This window comes from Rhinatrema bivittatum, chromosome 12 (genome assembly GCF_901001135.1).
Source record: "Rhinatrema bivittatum chromosome 12, aRhiBiv1.1, whole genome shotgun sequence".
NCBI classification, from domain to species: Eukaryota; Metazoa; Chordata; class Amphibia; order Gymnophiona; family Rhinatrematidae; genus Rhinatrema; species Rhinatrema bivittatum.
Genome location: NC_042626.1, coordinates 69394930 through 69414312, shown reverse-complemented (window position 1 = coordinate 69414312; position 19383 = coordinate 69394930). Strand labels below are relative to the sequence as shown.

The 19383-nt window shown below is 48.5% G+C and overlaps 1 protein-coding gene across 4 annotated transcripts in view; it reads right to left on the bottom strand.

Annotated features, from left to right (window-relative positions):
• KCNH6 (potassium voltage-gated channel subfamily H member 6) overlaps window positions 1-19383 on the bottom strand; it is a 118693-nt gene that overhangs the window by 21065 nt on the left and 78245 nt on the right. For all 4 annotated transcript variants that reach the window (XM_029573826.1, XM_029573825.1, XM_029573827.1 and 1 more), the window contains 4 exons: window positions 13949-14374; window positions 8149-8548; window positions 5368-5567; window positions 3503-3755 (listed from right to left, as the gene is read on the bottom strand). In XM_029573826.1, the coding sequence (XP_029429686.1) occupies window positions 3503-3755; window positions 5368-5567; window positions 8149-8548; window positions 13949-14374 (1279 nt within the window). The remainder of the gene's footprint in view (window positions 1-3502; window positions 3756-5367; window positions 5568-8148; window positions 8549-13948; window positions 14375-19383) is intronic.

Here is a 19383-nt window from a genome sequence, read left to right as displayed (position 1 = left end):
TGGGAAGGGCAGCATGCAGGAGGGCTGGAGAGAAGGTGGGAAGGGCAGCATGCAGGAGGGCTGGAGAGAGGGTGGGAAGGGCAGCATGCAGGAGGGCTGGAGAGAAGGTGGGAAGGGCAGCATGCAGGAGGGCTGGAGAGAGGGTGGGAAGGGCAGCATGCAGGAGGGCTGGAGAGAGGGTGGGAAGGGCAGCATGCAGGAGGGCTGGAGTGAAGGTGGGAAGGGCAGCATGCAGGAGGGCTGGAGAGAAGGTGGGAAGGGCAGCATGCAGGAGGGCTGGAGAGAAGGTGGGAAGGGCAGCATGCAGGAGGGCTGGAGAGAGGGTGGGAAGGGCAGCATGCAGTAGGGCTGGAGAGAGCGTGGGAAGGGCAGCATGCAGGAGGGCTGGAGAGAAGGTGGGAAGGGCAGGAGGGCTGGAGAGAAGGTGGGAAGGGCAGCATGCAGGAGGGCTGGAGTGAGGTTGGGAAGGGCAGCGTGCAGGAGGGCTGGAGAGAAGGTGGGAAGGGCAGCGTGCAGGAGGGCTGGAGAGAGGGTGGGAAGGGCAGCGTGCAGGAGAGCAGGAGAGAAGGTGGGAAGGGCAGCGTGCAGGAGAGCAGGAGAGAAGGTGGGAAGGGCAGCGTGCAGGAGGGCAGCGTGCAGGAGGGCTGGAGAGAAGGTGGGAAGGGCAGCATGCACGAGGGCTGGAGAGAAGGTGGGAAGGGCAGCATGCAGGAGGGCTGGAGTGAGGGTGGGAAGGGCAGCATGCAGGAGGGCTGGAGTGAAGGTGGAAGGGCAGCATGCAGGAGGGCTGGAGAGAAGGTGGGAAGGGCAGCGTGCAGGAGAGCAGGAGAGAGGGTGGGAAGGGCAGCATGCAGGAGGGCTGGAGAGAAGGTGGGAAGGGCAGCATGCAGGAGGGCTGGAGAGAAAGTGGGAAGGGCAGCGTGCAGGAGGGCTGGAGAGAGGGTGGGAAGGGCAGCATGCAGGAGGGCTGGAGAGAAGGTGGGAAGGGCAGCGTGCAGGAGAGCTGGAGAGAGGGTGGGAAGGGCAGCATGCAGGAGGGCTGGAGAGAAGGTGGGAAGGGCCGCATGCAGGAGGGCTGGAGAGAGGGTGGGAAGGGCAGCATGCAGGAGAGCAGGAGAGAGGGTGGGAAGGGCAGCATGCAGGAGGGCTGGAGAGAGGGTGGGAAGGGCAGCGTGCAGGAGAGCAGGAGAGAGGGTGGGAAGGGCAGCATGCAGGAGGGCTGGAGAGAAGGTGGGAAGGGCAGCATGCAGGAGGGCTGGAGAGAAGGTGGGAAGGGGCAGCATGCAGGAGAGCTGGAGAGAAGGTGGGGAAGGGCAGCATGCAGGAGGGCTGGAGAGAAGGTGGGAAGGGCAGCATGCAGGAGGGCTGGAGAGAGGGTGGGAAGGGCAGCATGCAGGAGGGCTGGAGTGAAGGTGGGAAGGGCAGCATGCAGGAGGGCTGGAGAGAGGGTGGGAAGGGGCAGCATGCAGGAGGGCTGGAGAGAGGGTGGGAAGGGCAGCATGCAGGAGGGCTGGAGAGAAGGTGGGAAGGGCAGCATGCAGGAGAGCAGGAGAGAAGGTGGGAAGGGCAGCATGCAGGAGGGGCTGGAGTGAGGTGGGAAGGGCAGCATGCAGGAGGGCTGGAGTGAGGGTGGGAAGGGCAGCATGCAGGAGGGCTGGAGTGAGGGTGGGAAGGGCAGCATGCAGGAGGGCTGGAGAGAAGGTGGGAAGGGCAGCATGCAGGAGGGCTGGAGAGAAGGTGGGAAGGGCAGCGTGCAGGAGAGCAGGAGAGAAGGTGGGAAGGGCAGCATGCAGGAGAGCAGGAGAGAAGGTGGGAAGGGCAGCGTGCAGGAGGGCAGCGTGCAGGAGGGCTGGAGAGAAGGTGGGAAGGGCAGCGTGCAGGAGGGCTGGAGAGAGGGTGGGAAGGGCAGCGTGCAGGAGGGCTGGTGAGAAGGTGGGAAGGGCAGCATGCAGGAGGGCTGGAGAGAAGGTGGGAAGGGCAGCATGCAGGAGGGCTGGAGTGAGGGTGGGAAGGGCAGCATGCAGGAGGGCTGGAGAGAAGGTGGGAAGGGCAGCGTGCAGGAGGGCTGGGAGAGAAGGTGGGAAGGGCAGCATGCAGGAGAGCTGGAGTGAAGGTGGGAAGGGCAGCATGCACGAGGGCTGGAGAGAAGGTGGGAAGGGCAGCATGCAGGAGGGCTGGAGAGAGGGTGGGAAGGGCAGCATGCAGGAGGGCTGGAGAGAAGGTGGGAAGGGCAGCATGCAGGAGGGCTGGAGAGAGGGTGGGAAGGGCAGCATGCAGGAGAGCAGGAGAGAGGATGGGAAGGGCAGCATGCAGGAGAGCAGGAGAGAAGGTGGGAAGGGCAGCATGCAGGAGGGCTGGAGAGAAGGTGGGAAGGGCAGCATGCAGGAGGGCTGGAGAGAAGGTGGGAAGGGCAGCATGCAGGAGGGCTGGAGAGAGGGTGGGAAGGGCAGCATGCAGGAGGGCTGGAGAGAAGGTGGGAAGGGCAGCATGCAGGAGAGCAGGAGAGAAGGTGGGAAGGGCAGCATGCAGGAGGGCTGGAGTGAAGGTGGGAAGGGCAGCATGCAGGAGGGCTGGAGTGAGGGTGGGAAGGGCAGCATGCAGGAGGGCTGGAGAGAAGGTGGGAAGGGCAGCATGCAGGAGGGCTGGAGAGAGGGTGGGAAGGGCAGCATGCAGGAGGGCTGGAGAGAAGGTGGGAAGGGCAGCATGCAGGAGGGCTGGAGAGAAGGTGGGAAGGGCAGCATGCAGGAGGGCTGGAGTGAGGGTGGGAAGGGCAGCGTGCAGGAGGGCTGGAGAGAAGGTGGGAAGGGCAGCGTGCAGGAGGGCTGGAGAGAGGGTGGGAAGGGCAGCGTGCAGGAGAGCAGGAGAGAAGGTGGGAAGGGCAGCGTGCAGGAGGGCTGAGAGAAGATCTGAAGGGCAGCATGCAGGAGAGCTGGAGTGAAGGTGGGAAGGGCAGCATGCAGGAGGGCTGGAGAGAAGGTGGGAAGGGCAGCATGCAGGAGAGCTGGAGAGAAGGTGGGAAGGGCAGCATGCAGGAGAGAAGGTGGGAAGGGCAGCATGCAGGAGGGCTGGAGAGAAGGTGGGAAGGGCAGCGTGCAGGAGGGCTGGAGAGAAGGTGGGAAGGGCAGCATGCAGGAGAGCTGGAGAGAAGGTGGGAAGGGCAGCATGCAGGAGAGAAGGTGGGAAGGGCAGCATGCAGGAGGGCTGGAGAGAAGGTGGGAAGGGCAGCGTGCAGGAGGGCTGGAGAGAAGGTGGGAAGGGCAGCATGCAGGAGAGCTGGAGAGAAGGTGGGAAGGGCAGCATGCAGGAGAGCAGGAGAGAAGGTGGGAAGGGCAGCCTGCAGGAGAGCTGGAGAGAAGGTGGGAAGGGCAGCATGCACGAGGGCTGGAGAGAAGGTGGGAAGGGCAGCATGCAGGAGGGCTGGAGTGAGGGTGGGAAGGGCAGCATGCAGGAGGGCTGGAGTGAAGGTGGGAAGGGCAGCATGCACGAGGGCTGGAGTGCATACCCAGAATTGCCACCACGATGTCATCCCTCAGGATTTCGATCGAGCCCCGGGAGATGAAATAGAGTGTGGTCAGGACATCGCCGTAGTGCACCAGGGTGTCCCCAGGGGGGGCGTGAGTGGTTTTGAACTTCATGGCTAGGGCCCGCAGGCAGCCCTTGGTGGCCCCGTGAAAGGCCTTGCAGTTCTGCAGAAGGGTGCGGTTCAGATGAAGACAAATATCAGCTTGCAGGCACTCCGGAAAGCCCTTCAGCACCTAGGAGAGCAAAAGTTTGGATCTCAGTGGGCAGATGCCTTGGCCCTTATCTCCCTCCCTTACCCTTGCTCCCTGTATCTATCCCAAATAAAGTCCCCCATCTCTGCTGAAAGGCCTGGCTAACACTTACAAAGCCACGATGCACCCAATAGCCTGTTCCACACGAGCTGGGAGTCTATACCAGGCTTTCACCCATCAGCTCATCTGAAGCAGGAGCACCTGTGGTCTCTATCACTCTTTCTGGCCCAATAAGAAGGTATCAGCCTGAGGTGAATCTGGCAGTCTCCAGCTCCTGTACTGGCTAGCAAAACTTACGTGAAGAAGCCAATTTGTGAAGCCACTTACTGGGGTAAACTGGCCACTCTGAAAACTGCGTGCAGGCTCTTAGCCAGGTTACAACGAGGCATTGCCAGAAGCGCCTTTAACTCAGGGGAAGCAAAACAGTGTGCAACATGGAAATTTCAAATATGCGGGTGATAATTTAGGCCCCCCCCCCTTTGTATTTAGCATGCATATTTTGTGGCTGTTAATTTTTAAAGGGAAACAAGTTAAAACAAAATAATGAGCAGACTGCAGCCTGACTGTCCCGTCCTTCCTTCCCTCCTGATTTTCCTCATTGTGCAACACACTTACAGGTCTCCGATATTTAAAGAGGGCTCAGCTCTTGATTTAAGGCACCTTCAACAGCTGGATGCAGACACCTAATTAAGACTCCTAAACTCAGGTAATGAATGGACATTTAAAATAAGGCACCCAGTGCTGGAAATCTGCTCTGAGCATCTAAGTTCACTCCCCTGCCCTAGACTTTTCAGACACCTAAATTTTGGCAGCTCAAGAGTTGGCAAATTTTTTAATTCAAAAATCTAGGTGCCCATCTTTTAAAGATAAGCACTCAGGAATATCAGACTCTGAATTATCAGATGGTGCCTGGTTGGAGTGGGGATGGGTGGTGAATGAGATAGGCTCAGCCAATCCTGGTTAACCCTCGTTGCACGGATGAATTTCTAGTCCTGTGAATTATGAGTCCATAGAGTCAGTGATGGCAAAACCAGGACTGACTCAGCCGGTCCCTGATGATCAATGCATGGCCCAGTCTTAGATCCCACCACACTGGTTGCAAACCACTGATGCACTGCAGAGGGGAGGGCACTTCACATCACTGGATGAAGGAGATCATGCTAGGGAGACTCCACGTTGACCCCATGTTCCTGGTGCACAGTCCTGGGCACCTGTTCCCACTGATTACTGAGCAATTGGTATTCCTCGAGTGGGATAAAGAACGGGCTGGAATCTTTGTCTTTTCCTTATTTCGTGTTTTTTTTGTTGCCATTTTGCTTGGCAACTGGCAGAATCATGAGCAATGCCGACCAACATTACTGAGCAGCCACATCTCTGTAGAACAGCAAAGATAGGTGAGGCATCTGGCCTACAACCACATGCATCACATGTGCAGTGACATATGATGCCGAGTGAATTTGACCAACTGAAGACATGCAACAGTAAGCCAACACAAGCTCTAGAGTGGCTTGGTGCTATTATAAAACCGCATCCAAAATTTATATTTCCACAAAGAGATCGCCTCATAGGGGAGTGCTAAGCTTCAAATACTCACTGCGTTCATGTCAATACCATTGGTGTATGACCAGGCATGCTGAAAATACTCTTCCAGCCGTTGGCGCAGTGGGTTTGGAATCTGGTGGAACCGAATGAATTCCTTGACCCTAAGCATCTGCGTGTGGTAGCGAGCAGTTCCTGAATATAGCCGTTGGATGATGGCAGAGACGTTCCCGAAAATACTGGCGTACATCAGGGCTGCAAGGCAGAAACAAGGCCTGACTGAAGAGCACTGGGTAGCACTTGCTGGATTTTCAGGGCTGTACCCCTCTGTAGTGAAACTCTATGGGTGAGCAAAGGCCACTGCACAGATCAAGAGCTTCTGATACTTAAAATAGCTCCATTCAAAGGGAATAAAACAGCAGTGACTTTGTGGAAGGACTGAGTGTTCCTGTGGTTATGTCTAAGTGATTTTTGGGAAGTACTGGATATTCCTTTAAGACAGAATACAGATATATCATCAACACACATATATGCAACTCTGTAGGACTGCCTGAAAAAAGCTTCCCTTCTGAACATAGTCCCATATCTTTCCCAGATTGCCTCATTCATGGCATTATTGTAAGAACCACATGGTAATAGCACACTATAGTATGCCAAAGACACAGCATTCCCATAGGAATTCTGCATGTCATCGTACCAATGCACGTGAAACCTGCAGCGTGTTATACAGATGTCATGTGGCTGTGGTGAAGGGATTTATAGAGAAATTTAATATAGTATATTTGGGAGGCAAAGTACAACAACCTACTACTACTACTAAACATTTCTATAGCACTACATGACATATACAGCGCTGTACAAACATACAAAAAGACAGTCCCTGCTCAATAGAGCTTACAATGTAATAAGACAAACATATAGGACAAGAGACTTGGGATATTTCTTAAAGCAAGACAATGGTTAAAAAGAAAAGAAAGTTAGTTAACAAGACCAAAAGCAGACAATCAAGCATAAGATTTAAAAGCAGTTTCAAAAAGGTGGGTCTATAGATGGGATTTAATCTTGGCAAAAGAGAGAGCAGGACTAGTTCAAGAAGACTATTCCAAGCGCATGGCATAGCCAGGGGGAAAGCACAGAGTTGGGAATTGGCAGTAGAAGAGAAGGGCACAGATAGGAGTGACTTATCCAACAAGTGTAGTGCACAATGAGGGAGAGATAAGAGAGGAGAGGTAGTGAGGTGCTGCAGAGTAAAAGTATTTGTAGGTGAGAAAGAGGAGCTTGAACTGTATGCGGGAGCGGATAGGGAGCCAATGCAGCGACTTCAGAAGAGGGGTTATGTTAGCATAGCGACCTTGGTGAAAGATAAGTTGTGCAGCTGAATTTAGGACAGGTTGCAATGGAGAGAGATGACTTGCTGGGAGTCCTGTGAGGAGCAGGTTGCAATAGTCTAAGCGGGAGGAGATGAGAGAGTGGATAAGGCTTCGGATAGTGTGTTCAGAAAGGAAAGGATGGATTTTGGATATGTTATAAAGAAAGAAATTACACGTTTTAGCAGTTTGTTGCGTATGCATAGAGAAGGAGAGAGAGAGAGAGGAGTTGAAGAGGACTCCAAAATTACGAGCCGATGGGACAGGGAGAATGATTGTCTTATCCACAGAAACAGAGAAAGGAGGAAGAGGGGAGGTGGACTTGGGGGGAAAAATAAGGAGTTCTCTCTTGGCTATGTTGAGTTTAAGGTGGTGGTGGGACATCCAGGCAGCAATGTCAGATAGGCAGGCCAAGATCTGGAATTGGATTTCTGGTGAAATTTCTGGTATAGAAAAGGTAAATCTGAGAAACATCTGCATAAAAATGGTATTGAAAGCCATGAGAGGAAATCAGAGCACCAAGGGAATTAGTATATAGTGAGAAGAGAAGAGGGCCTAGGACAAAGCCCTGAGGCCCACCAATTGATAGTGGAATGGCAGTAGAGGAGGAACCACCAGAGGAAACGCTAAAAGTGAGATGGGAGAGGTGAGAAGAGAACCTAGACAGGACAGAGTCCTGAAATCCAAGCAAGAACAGAGTATCAGGGAGTAGATGGTGATCAACAGTTTTCAAAAGTAGCAGACAGGTCAAGGAGGATAAGGAGAAAGTAAAAACCTTTGGCTTTAGCCAGAAACAGGTCATTGGAAACTTTGGCAAGGGCTGTTTCAGTTGAATGTAGAGGGCGAAAACCAGACTGGAGTGGATCAAGAACCTCTTGAGATGTAAGAAAGTCAAAATAGCAGCGGTGAACAGCAGTTCAAGTAGTTTGGAGGCAAAACGGAGACGGGAGATGGACCAGTAGTTGACATGACAGGGAGGATCCAGTGAGGGGTTTTTAAGGAGTGGTATGATTACAGCAAGTTTGAAGGCAGCAAGAACAGTAGCAGTGGAGAGTGATAGATTGAGGATGTGACTGATAGAAGGGATGTCTGCAGTGAAGATGGAGCTGAGGAATCAGGTGGGAACAGGGTCAGAGGAACAAATAGTGAGTTTGGAGGAAGAGAGAAGATGAGCAGTTTTCTCCAATGTGATTTCAGGAAAGGAGGAGAGAATGGTGGAGGCTAGGGGAAGGGTAGAGGGTAATATCAAAGTATTATAGAAGGGTTGCTCTGAGTGTACAAGACACAGGCAGTCTGTTTTAGCAACCACTGCTAAGGCGAATGTTCACTAGGCAACAGCCACATGCTCAGATCAAGAGCCAAAGTAACAGTATAGAGTCAACCAACTGGTGCCACTAGCACCCACAATCAGAGGTCACAGTGTACACAGAGTCAACAAATGCCACAGTTACCACAGCAGTGCTACTTACAGCCAATCAGCATAACACAGATGGAGAATATCTTCTCGGAGTTGGTGTTGGGTGAGACATTCCCGAAGCCCACACTGGTGAGGCTGCTGAATGTAAAGTAAAGGGCTGTCACATACTTGTCCTTGATGGAGGGCCCAGAGGAGCCATCGCTGTCATTATAGCTCTTTCCAATTTGCTCGGCCAGGTTGTCCAGCCAACCTATCTTATGCACCATGTAAGGGCGCTCCACATTGCCAATGGCATACCAGATGCAGGCCAGCCAGTGAGCGATCAGGGCAAACGTGCACATGAGCAGGAAGAGGACAGCGGCACCATACTCAGAGTAGCGATCCAGCTTACGGGCCACCCGCACTAGCCGCAGGAGACGAGCCGTTTTCAGGAGGCCAATGAGGGTTGTGGTCTTCAGAAAGGAAAGAGAGACAAGAGGAAGAGAAAAAAAACCCAGTGCGTAAAGAGATGGCTTTAATGAAGAACATAGGAGGGTGAGCTCAAAGCTCCATGGCTGGCTGCAGTTTTTAATTTTTGGCCTGGTAGTTTTCTCCTTGGGTTTCCAGCTCAGTCAGAACCAGGACTGGGATCTGGAGCCTTCACTTGCTACTACTTGGAGATATTTCCCCTATTTTATATCATCTACCAATTCACTTTAGCCTATGTCATTGCAGCGAGAGTCCTTGGTGGGGGGCTCATGCACCTGGGCTCCTTCCAGTCATGGGAGGCCCTGAATCTGGCCATTAGGTGCCACCATTACACAGTGACCAACTCCCCCCTCCACAACCAGAGACCTTGAATGCCACCCCAGCCCTGGTTGACCAGGGAAATGAACCCAAGTCCCTCTCCATAGCACTGCCAATGGGCTGGCCTGGGTGGTTCTTTTCAACTCTGCCTGCAAAGCATTCTGGAGTTCGTGGTCCTTTGTGGTTCAATCTGAAAAGGAGAACTACAAATCCCAGTATGCTTTGGAGGGGGAGGAGCGTGGAAGTCAGAATAAAAGCAGGGCTTCATAGAGTCACCCTGGGACAGTGGTTCCCAAACCCCTTCCTCGGGCACCCCTCACAGGTTTGGTTACAGGATAAATGCAATGCACATTCATTAGATAGATTGCATATGATAGAGACCAGGTAAATGCAAATCTCTCTCATGCATATTTATTATGGATATTCTAAAAACCAGGCCGGTTAGGTACTTCTCCAGGACAGAGTTGAGAAGCACTGCCATAAGGTTTAGTAGTGGCTGTGTCCCTTCCAAAACTGCTGCAATGATACATCTCCCTCTCAACTTTTTTCAAGCCCCACAATATCCTTGTCTCATATCCACTCTGCATGTTTCCCAAATGCTGGGACCTGGGAGGCTGTTTACAGGAAATGCATGACACAAAGCTTAGTAATAATAGATTTAATGTGGCAATGTTTCTTCCCTAAACAGTAGACCTATAAGATGTCTGGTATGAGCAAGAGTCCTGTAATCAAAAAAGCATCTCAAGAAAAACCAAATTAAAGCAAAAATAAGGTGGAAAAAGTAAAAAACAAAAACAAAAAAATACGTTTGTACAAACTACTACACTCCCTCAGAAATATGGGGGGATTAGCATAGAGTAACAAAAAGTAATCACAACATCCATAACACCCCCCCCCCCCCCCCAATTTAAATGTACTTAACTCCATTTTAATAATCCAGTGGGAAGCAACTTTCTCCAAGAGTCCATGCAATTGTCTATGAGGTAAACTGCTACAGGAAATTGATGTCAAGATGGCTTGAGCTTTTGTAATTTTGGTTAGGTACTCTTGATTTCTTTTTGTCCTGTGTCCTGGGACTGCATGGCCTATCTTTTTTTTGTGCAATATCCAGTATGAGGCCAGTTGCAGGAGTTCATCCGTCACCATCATCAGAGGCAGACAGGGAATGCAGCAAGTTTTATTATAATGTTATTTTAATTTTTTATGTTATCTCATAGCATTGCATTATTTCTCTTGTATTTATTTATTTAAAACTTTTATATACTGACGTCCATAGACATATCACATCGATTTACAGGTAACAGGGGAGTAATATTTGAACTGAGAGGGAAAGATAAAGTTACATGTAACAGGGATATAGATGAACTTGGGAGAGTAGGAGAAAATAAAGGGTCAAGTGACCTAGGAGAGGATTTTTCAAGAGCGAGAACCATAACTATATTACAATTGCTTGTAGATTTTGGGGGGAGGGGGAGTTAGAAGGGGAAAGTGACCTGGCGATTTTAACTTTATTTATTTTATTGTGCACCATTAAGATTATCTACAGATTGACGGTATATAAAAGCAATAAATAAATAAATAAAGTTTGCAAAGCGGCTAACAGAGAAAACAGAGTTCTTTGCTTTATGGTCAAACCCCAGCTCTCACCAGACCCATTGACCCAACATGGCTCAAATATCCTTGTCAAGATAGCGCCTGTTGAAATTCAAAGGGGACTAACAGGTATTTGTGGCCCGGCATGATATTCAGACCTCTCTCTCTCTCTGTGAGAAAGATAGGCCAAGTCTCACGTCATCCACCCTGCCAAGGTCTTGGCTGTGTCTAGTGCAGAGAACATCCCCCTGATTGAGCAGTCAGCAGCAGGTGGGTGCATCAGCTTAAAGATCAGAACGGCAGTGGCACCACTCTCCTCCTTGGACCATTCCCATGACAACATTCTGAAAAGGTCCAGGCCCAATGGCCACCTTCTCTATAAAGTTCAGACCAGACACAAGCAAACTTGTGTGTGTGTGTGTGTGGGGGGGGGAGCTTAGTTGAGGCCAAGAGCCAGTAACGAAGGGCGGAAAAACAAGACACACTTTTACTTTCCCCAAATGTGGTGGGCTTTGTTGCCACATTGCTCATCTGGGTACTCTCTTTGAAATGATTCTTAGACAAAATATCCAAGCTAACCGGACAGTCCTACAGACTCTTGCAAACATAGCATGTGGCACATATAATCTGAGAGAAAAGCAATATCAACCCACAGGTTAATTATTTCCTCTACACTGGATCGTGTGATAGGTTCTGTAACCAATGGGAATTTACAGATGCAGATTCACCTGAAAGCAAGATTCACTTGGCTGAAAATCTTTTTTTTTTTTTAATATACTAAGCATCTCCTTTAAGATGACAAGCAGAGTGGAGAAGATTGTTACTGCGCTTGGATGTCACATCTGATCTTTAATCTAACCAGCTGCCTCCGCCCATCCCGGGAACAGATGCTTCTGGGATTAATGACTGCATCCAGCAAAGAAACCTACAGCTTAATCCCTCCCTACCCCTTGCAATCACAAGTATCCTGTGGCTGGGAACCCGAGGCTCTCCTACCTCGGGGTTTTCCAAGCCTATCCTGGGGACGTTACAGCCAGTCGGGTTTTCAGGATATGCACAGGATATCAGTTTGGTGACTGATTTATGCAGATGTATCTCATGCATATTCATTATGGATATCCTGAAAACCTGATGAGCTGTGGGGTTAACAGAATGGATTTGGGAAGCCCTGCCTTATTAATTCTGCGGTGGTAACTGGAGAAAGCCTTTTTTTCACTCAACACCGAATCAATTTAAAATTTGTAACCTATTATTAAAATCATCCATTGTACCTGAAGACTGGAAGGTGGCCAACGTAACCCCAATATTTAAAAAGGGCTCCAGGGGTGATCCAGGAAACTATAGACCAGTGAGCCTGACTTCAGTGCCAGGGAAAAATAGTGGAAACTATTCTCAAGATCAAAATCGTAGATCATATAGAAAGACATGGTTTAATGGAACACAGTCAACGTGGAATTACCCAAGGGAAGTCTTGCCTCACAAATCTGCTTCACTTTTTTGAAGGGGTTCATAAACATGTGGATAAAGGTGAACCAGTAGATGTAGTGTATTTGGATTTTCAGAAGGCGTTTGACAAAGTCCCTCATCAGAGGATTACAAACTAGTTAAAAGACAGGAAACAGAGAGTAGGATTAAATGGACAATTTTCTCACTGGACCGGTGCTTTTCAATATATTTATAAATGATCTGGAAAGGAATACGACGAGTGAGGTAATCAAATTTGCAGATGATACAAAATTATTCAGAGTAGTTAAATCACAAGCGGATTGTGATACATTACAGGAGGACCTTGAGAGACTGAAGATTGGGCATCCAAATGGCAGATGAAATTTAATGTGGACAAGTGCAAGGTGATGCATATAGGGAGGGCCAGTGCAAGGGTAGTAGGCGCCCTAGGCAAACCTTCTGCCTTGCACCCGCCCTGGTCGTGTTGCGCTGTCCCCCTCAGTCACGCTGCCCCTGCCTCCTACCTGCTTCGGTGTGCTTCTCAGACGAATCTCTACTCTACTTTGCTACGACTCGAGCGGAGTGCTTGCGGCACCACATGGCTGCTCTTCAGTGCAGCACTTCCATACTGGTTGGCGCCATAAGCAACCACCTAGTTTCACCTAATGGACGCGCGGTCTTGCATATAGGGAAAAATAACCCATGCTGTAGTTACATGATGTTAAGTTCCATAATAGGAGTTACCACCCAGGAAAAAGATTTAGGTGTCAAAGTGGATAACACATTGAAAACGTCGGTTCAGTGTGCTGCGGCAGTCAAAAAAGCAAACAGAATGTTGGGAATTATTAGGAAGGGAATGGTTAATAAAACGGAAAATGTCATAATGCCTCTGTATCGCTCCATGGTGAGACAGCACCTTGAATACTGTGTACAGTTCTGGTCGCCGCATCTCAAAAAATATATAGTTGTGATGGAGAAGGTACAGAGAAGGGCGACCAAAATGATAAAAAGGATGGAACAGCTCCCCTATGAGGAAAGGCTGAAGAGGTTAGGGCTGTTCAGTTTGGAGAAGAGATGACTGAGGTGGGATATGAAATCATGAGAGGTCTTGAACGAGTAGCTGTGAATTGGTTATTTACTCTTTCGGATAATAGAAGGACTAGGGGGCACTCCATGAAGTTAGCAAGTAGAAAATTTACAACTAATTGGAAAAAAATCTTTTTCACTCAACGCACAATTAAGCTCTGGAATTTGTTGTCAGAGGATGTGGTTAGTGCAGTTAGTGTAGCTGGGTTTAAAAACAGGTTTGGATAAGTTCTTGGAGGAGAAGTCCATTAATTGCTATTAATCAAGTTGACTTAGAGAATAGCTACTGCTATTACTGGCATCAGTAGCATGGGAACTATTTAGTGTTTGGGTACTTGCCATGTACTTGAAAGCCTGGATTAGCCACTGTTGGAAACAGGATGCTGGGCTTGATGGACCCTTGGTGTGACCCAGTACGGCAATTTCTTATATTTTTATGTAAGCTGTGAAATGTGTTGCCAGAGAGTAATCAAGGCAACTAGCATAGCAGGGTTTGGACAAGTTCCTGGAAGAAAAGTCCATAAACGATTATTAGCCACCGCTTATCCCTGAGAGTGAGCAATAGTGAATGGATCTACTTTTTGGGATTTGTCGGATACATTTCAGAGATCTGGATTATCCAGTGTTGGAGACAGGATGCTGGGCTCGATGGAGTGTTGGCCTGACCCAGTATGGTACTTCTTGTGTTCTTCTTACAATGCAGGTTCAAATCCTGCTTTCATATAGCCACATCCACCCATTACTAAAGCTGAACCTATCTGTGATAGAATACAAAGCTAACCACATTAGAACACATCCTCCCTTGACTGGATCCCAACACACTTATGAGAGAAGCCAGCTAAAAGAAACTTACTGCAGAGCATAAGCTCAGAACGGAACCAAGCAACCAGGTAAGAAACACCTAACTCAGAAATCACTGTTCATTTCTCATTTCTTCTTACCTCATCCGACCCTGTCCTGAAGATGAGCAGATCAAAAGGGATGGCAGCGACCATATCAATAAGGAACCAGCCCTTGAAATAGTGGATAGCAATTTTGCCCGGGTGGCTTACCACCTCATCATTGATGTTGACGTAGGTGGTCCTGAAGTTAATGATAATGTCCACGATGAACATGATATCTACGATCAGGTCCACAATGTTGAGGGGGCTGCAGGAATAGCCACACTCCCAACTCTTTTCCTCTTCCTGATCATTCAACAGGAAAGCAGCGGAGTAGGGGGTGAAGACGGCTGTGTAAATGACCAGCAGCAGGATGAGCCAGTCCCAGACGGCCTTGAATGGGCTGTAGTGGAGGATGGTCCATCGATGGATCCTGGGAGCCTGCAGTTTGTACTCTGGTAAAACGTCAGCTCCTAAAGACAAGACCTGTGGGAAGAAAGAACAAAAAAAAAAAGAACATAAATGCCATTAATATAGAAAATACAATCAGAGCCAGGCAGGAATTATACACACAGAATCAGTCCTATGTTTTCATCATGGGTGGTCAGCCCCATATTCTTGAATCAGATGTCTCAGTGTGCAGTGTTGGGTGGCCCAGCAGATTAGCTTCTGACCAGGAAAACTAGATCAAGGAAAAAGTCTTCTTTTCACCTGGGATACAGAGGAGATAAAGTGACTTGCCCAAGTTCATATAGTGACTTGGTGGCAGAAGGAAGTCTTTCTGTCATATCCCAGGACTTCTGATTCAAAGTCCAGGGCTCTTGACCCCTCCTGTTGCACAAAGTTCACGGTCCTTGAGAAAGAAGAAGGTGTGAGCATCAAGCATTAAAGATTAGCATGGTTAACTTTCAACTCTTATTCCTGGTGAGGATTTCAGCATCTCCGCAGCAAATTACAGTATCTCATCCCGATTTCTCATCTGAGAATGTCAGGATTTTAACCTCTAACTTTCTAGTTTTAAACCAGGAAATCTGCGAGTAAGTTAATGGAGCAGCTCCCCCTAGTGAGGCTCACATCCTTCCTCTTCTCACATTATCCCCACCACAGGCCTCCTTCTCGTACAGCTTTCCTAATAAAACCAATCTCTCTCAGAGAAGGGGAGCTCAGGAGACCACCGCTGACACCATAGGTAAAGGTTCCTCACTCTTTGCAGCTCCCCAAAATGATAACAGCCCAAGCCGGTGCTAGCTTTGTTGCTGCCCAGTGCAAACAATTACTGTGCTGCCACCCCCGATTCATTCAGTCATTGACCCAGGCCGGTCAAATAAAGTCCAGCTCCCTCCAGAAATCTATATTTTTAAGAACTGACACCCATCAACTCCTTCACAGAACCCATGGTCAAGGGAAGGGGATTACATACCCTGGGGAAACCTTACAGCCTTGCACCGCGCCCCCCCCCCCCCCCCCACACACACACTCCCACATCCTCTATGGCAACATAAATTGTAGTTATGCATTTGTAACACATTTTACATGAAAAAGAACATTCACAAATATAGTTTTCTGAGGCAAAATATCACTTACAACATGTATATTATATTTACATGCTCTGCTGTGGTGCCAGCCAGAAAACTTTGCTAAAAAGACACTTGGAATTCCTATGGAATTTATAATAGCACCTCAGAAAGCCATGAATAAACGTAATTACCATTACAATATAGTAAACCTCCCATACCAAAACAACCCTAACTCAGGCACTCAAAACAGTAGCAACCTTATCTATGAAAAGGCAACACTGCAAATAGTACACTAGGCCCTAGAACACCAATACACCTCCTATTGGGAAAACAGAACAAGCCAGGCTGCTATAGACTCCTACACAGAAACTACATGCCAGCAAAATAGCTCATCTTGGTCACATATGCAGAATACAGACAGACCCTGACCAAATACAGAATAAATAAAGTGTAAATAGAAAAGTGCTGAGAGGAACAAGCCAGCCTCTATATGCAGAGCAACAATGGAAAACAAAAATATAACCATTCTTCATAAAACATTAAATAATAAAATTGAGAAATATAAAACATTAATAGTAAAATCAGATTCATAAAAAGAATAGATATTTCAAACTAGTTAATGAATAGAATATCCAAAATTTCCGAAACACCAATAGAATATTTTTAAAAACCTAATAATTAAAAAATGTTCTAATATTTCCTATAAAACAAAATATTTCAAAACAGCAACAAAATCAAATTATATCCAATAATTAAAACTAATTAAGGATTAAAAAATCTCCTGCTCTCCATACCTGGGATCTTTTAAGATTTTCATGGATTCGGGGAGATAGGGCTGCACAAACTTTATCTTCTCTCTCACACACACAGTAACATACAGATTCTCTCACACACTCCCTGTCTCATATACATGCCTATGCTCTCATACATACTCCCTCTCTCCCTCAGACACAAAGTGTGTGCGCGTATGCCTGTGAGAGCCTATATGTGATACATAGGCTCTGACAGGCGCACACACACATACACATATATACACAGGCTCTCATACACATGAATAAAGGCACTCACAGATACACATACAAGCACATAGGCTCTCACATGGCCACACACAAGCTCTCATACAGCCAAACACATGCATACAGGCTGTTACACAGCCACACACACACAAGCTTTCACACGGACACACACATGCATACGTGCTGTCACTCATACACACACAAGCTTTCACACGGCACACACATGATTACAGGCTGTTTCACACACACACACAAGCTTTCACACAGACACACACAAGCATACAGGCTGGCACACAGCCACATACATACAAGCTTTCACAAGTCTCACAGGCTGGCACACAGCCACATACACACAAGCATGCAGGCTGGCACACAGCCACATACACAGATACACAAGCTTTCACACAGACACAGAAAGACTCACACACAGACATACACACATACATAAACTCTCACATAGACTCAGACACACACATACACGGCCTCCTGTTCTCTTCGGGCCTGGTGAAATGAGCTCCACCACAGCCCGGTAGGCTCCTCTTCTCATCAGCCCTGGGGGGGGGGAAGAGTTGGGGTGCTGAAACAAGAGGGAACACTGTGGTGGCGCGGTATTGAACTACTGCAGTGGTGCGATAGTTGAACCTGCCGGCGAGTTGAACTTTGCTAGAGGCCTCTCTTCCTCTTCAGCTTCTGGCAGGTTTGGCTCCGCTGGCAGCCCTGCGGCCTCTTCTGTTGCCACCGCTGCCCCCCCCCCCCCCCAGGTGTGCCGCCCCATGCAAATGCACGGTATGCACTCCCAGTCATGCCGGGCCTAGATACAGCCCAAGTCAAATTTGGAGATCTCAACATGTGAACCGGTAACATTTGTGACTCCAATCCAGGGATGCTACTGCTTAGCTAAATAAGCAGGTCCCACTCTATCCACTTTAGTTCAGCCATTTGCCGCCTTGTTCTTCATCACCTACCCTATGCAGGTTAGTTTAGAACTTATGTGCTATAATAGAGCTGTCTTTCCAACTATAGGCCATGCCTGGGTGAGGAGGGAGGAAGTTTCTGATGATGATCAGTACAGCTGCACCTTTACTTATTTACACCGTGGGAATGTTTAAGTAGGAGTAGCTCTCAAAATTTTTAAACAGCAACAATTCCCCCAGGACTATCATAGAAACTGGACCACAAGAGATGGGAGGAGACCGACGACAATCAGGGTTTATTCTCAAACGTGAGTATGGCTTTTAAGCGAGATAACCGTGGTCGGCTGTCAGTGACTGAAGCCGAGGAGCCTCCAGTCCCCGTGCAGCTTCGATCGCTGAAGCAAACCCGCCGGCCTCGCTGGAGTTTTAATTAAAGGCAGCTGGGAAGGCGCCAGTGGGGGAGGGGGAGTCTGCTCACAGGTGAGAAACTCGAGTTTTCGCCTCTTGACTTCTTACGCATATCTTTCTCTTTTTATGACACGTTTCACAATTTTTTTTCCAGAGTAACTCCTCGAAGGCAAACGCACTTGTCGACTTAGGATAAAATCAACCTGTTAATCAATCCCAGTACTGAACATTATTGTTTCTAGAGGGATAAATATTTCTATGCCCAAGTGCTGAACACAACAAACTGAAATTAACGTGAAGGGGGCTGTTTATCCGCGGGCTTTGTCCCCATTCTCAGTCAAAGCATTCAGGTCTTCTCTCTTTACAATCTGCCCAAGGAAAAAAAAGCACCACAGAGACTTGCGCCTCCTTTATCTGTGGATGCTTTATCTCCAATTAAAACTGCGCACCTAGTTTTCAAAATCCTTCGCTGTAGCGCCCGCCATCGCTGGAAGTACGAGCCTCCTTTCACCCGCACACAACGTGGAAGGTTTTAAAAGAGCCCATTTCCACGGGGGGACGCTATACTGCAGCCTTAGTGGTGTTTGCAGAACTCAACATCTGGATCTGCAACATCTGGGACTCCAAACCGGGAACTCTGCTGCTCAATTAAAGAAGCAGGTCCCACACCCAATCCAACATCAGGCTGCCCTGTGGGTTACTTTGGAGCTGAAGTGCTAAAACAGAGCTGGGAATGGTTCAAAAATTGTCCTTACCCCATTGGTTAATGCCTGACAGCAGCAGTAGCAAATCCTGGTCTCAGCCAACAACATTCATAATGACTATTCATGAGATTCATTTGCATATGTTGGTTTATGGTTAATTTATGCCAACCAAGCCCTGCTGGCAGTCAGTCATGGGACTGGAGTTTAACACCCCAGTCCTGGTGGCACATCTAATTAGCCTGCCAGTATACCCAGAGTCTCCGATGTATGCAAATCTCTCTCATGCATATTCATTACAGATATCCTGAAAACTCAGCTGGTTAGATGTGTTTTCAGGACAGGGTCAGAAATGAGTTGAGGACTTCACGTGTACCAAACATGAGTATCATCTATGCAGACCATAGTTGCTGTGCAAGGCAATGGCCTTCTTGTATTCACCAAACCCTGGAATTGGTTATTTTCCCTTGCAGCACATGGCAGCATGCCATGAAAACCTTCAAAGCCTGTGGCATGCACACGACAACCCTGTCAAGATTTTAAAAGGCTGCCAACAGGCTCCAACTTTTTACTCTCTGTTTTATCCCCGTTGCATGCTGGGACTTGCAATTCTAATGTCTCTATTTCCATAGGAAAGGAAAGAACCAAAAGTCCCTGCATGCAATGGGAGTAAACCCAGGCATGGCTCATTGGCCTGTCCGAAAACAATGCAGCCAGCAGAGCATCCTCATTCCCTGGTATCTACTTTAGAATGGAGACGATTCCTGCTTTCTGATTGGCTGCTCCAGAAGGCATTATCTAATGGAATTCAGGAAAGCCAAGGATCAGCACCGAGGACCCCTAGAGGTGCAGAAGTGAAGGGCATGCCAGAATCAGTGGCAGTGATCTAGCATTGAAACCGGGTGGGCCTTCTGGCCCTTCGCTGTCATTAGATTCTTG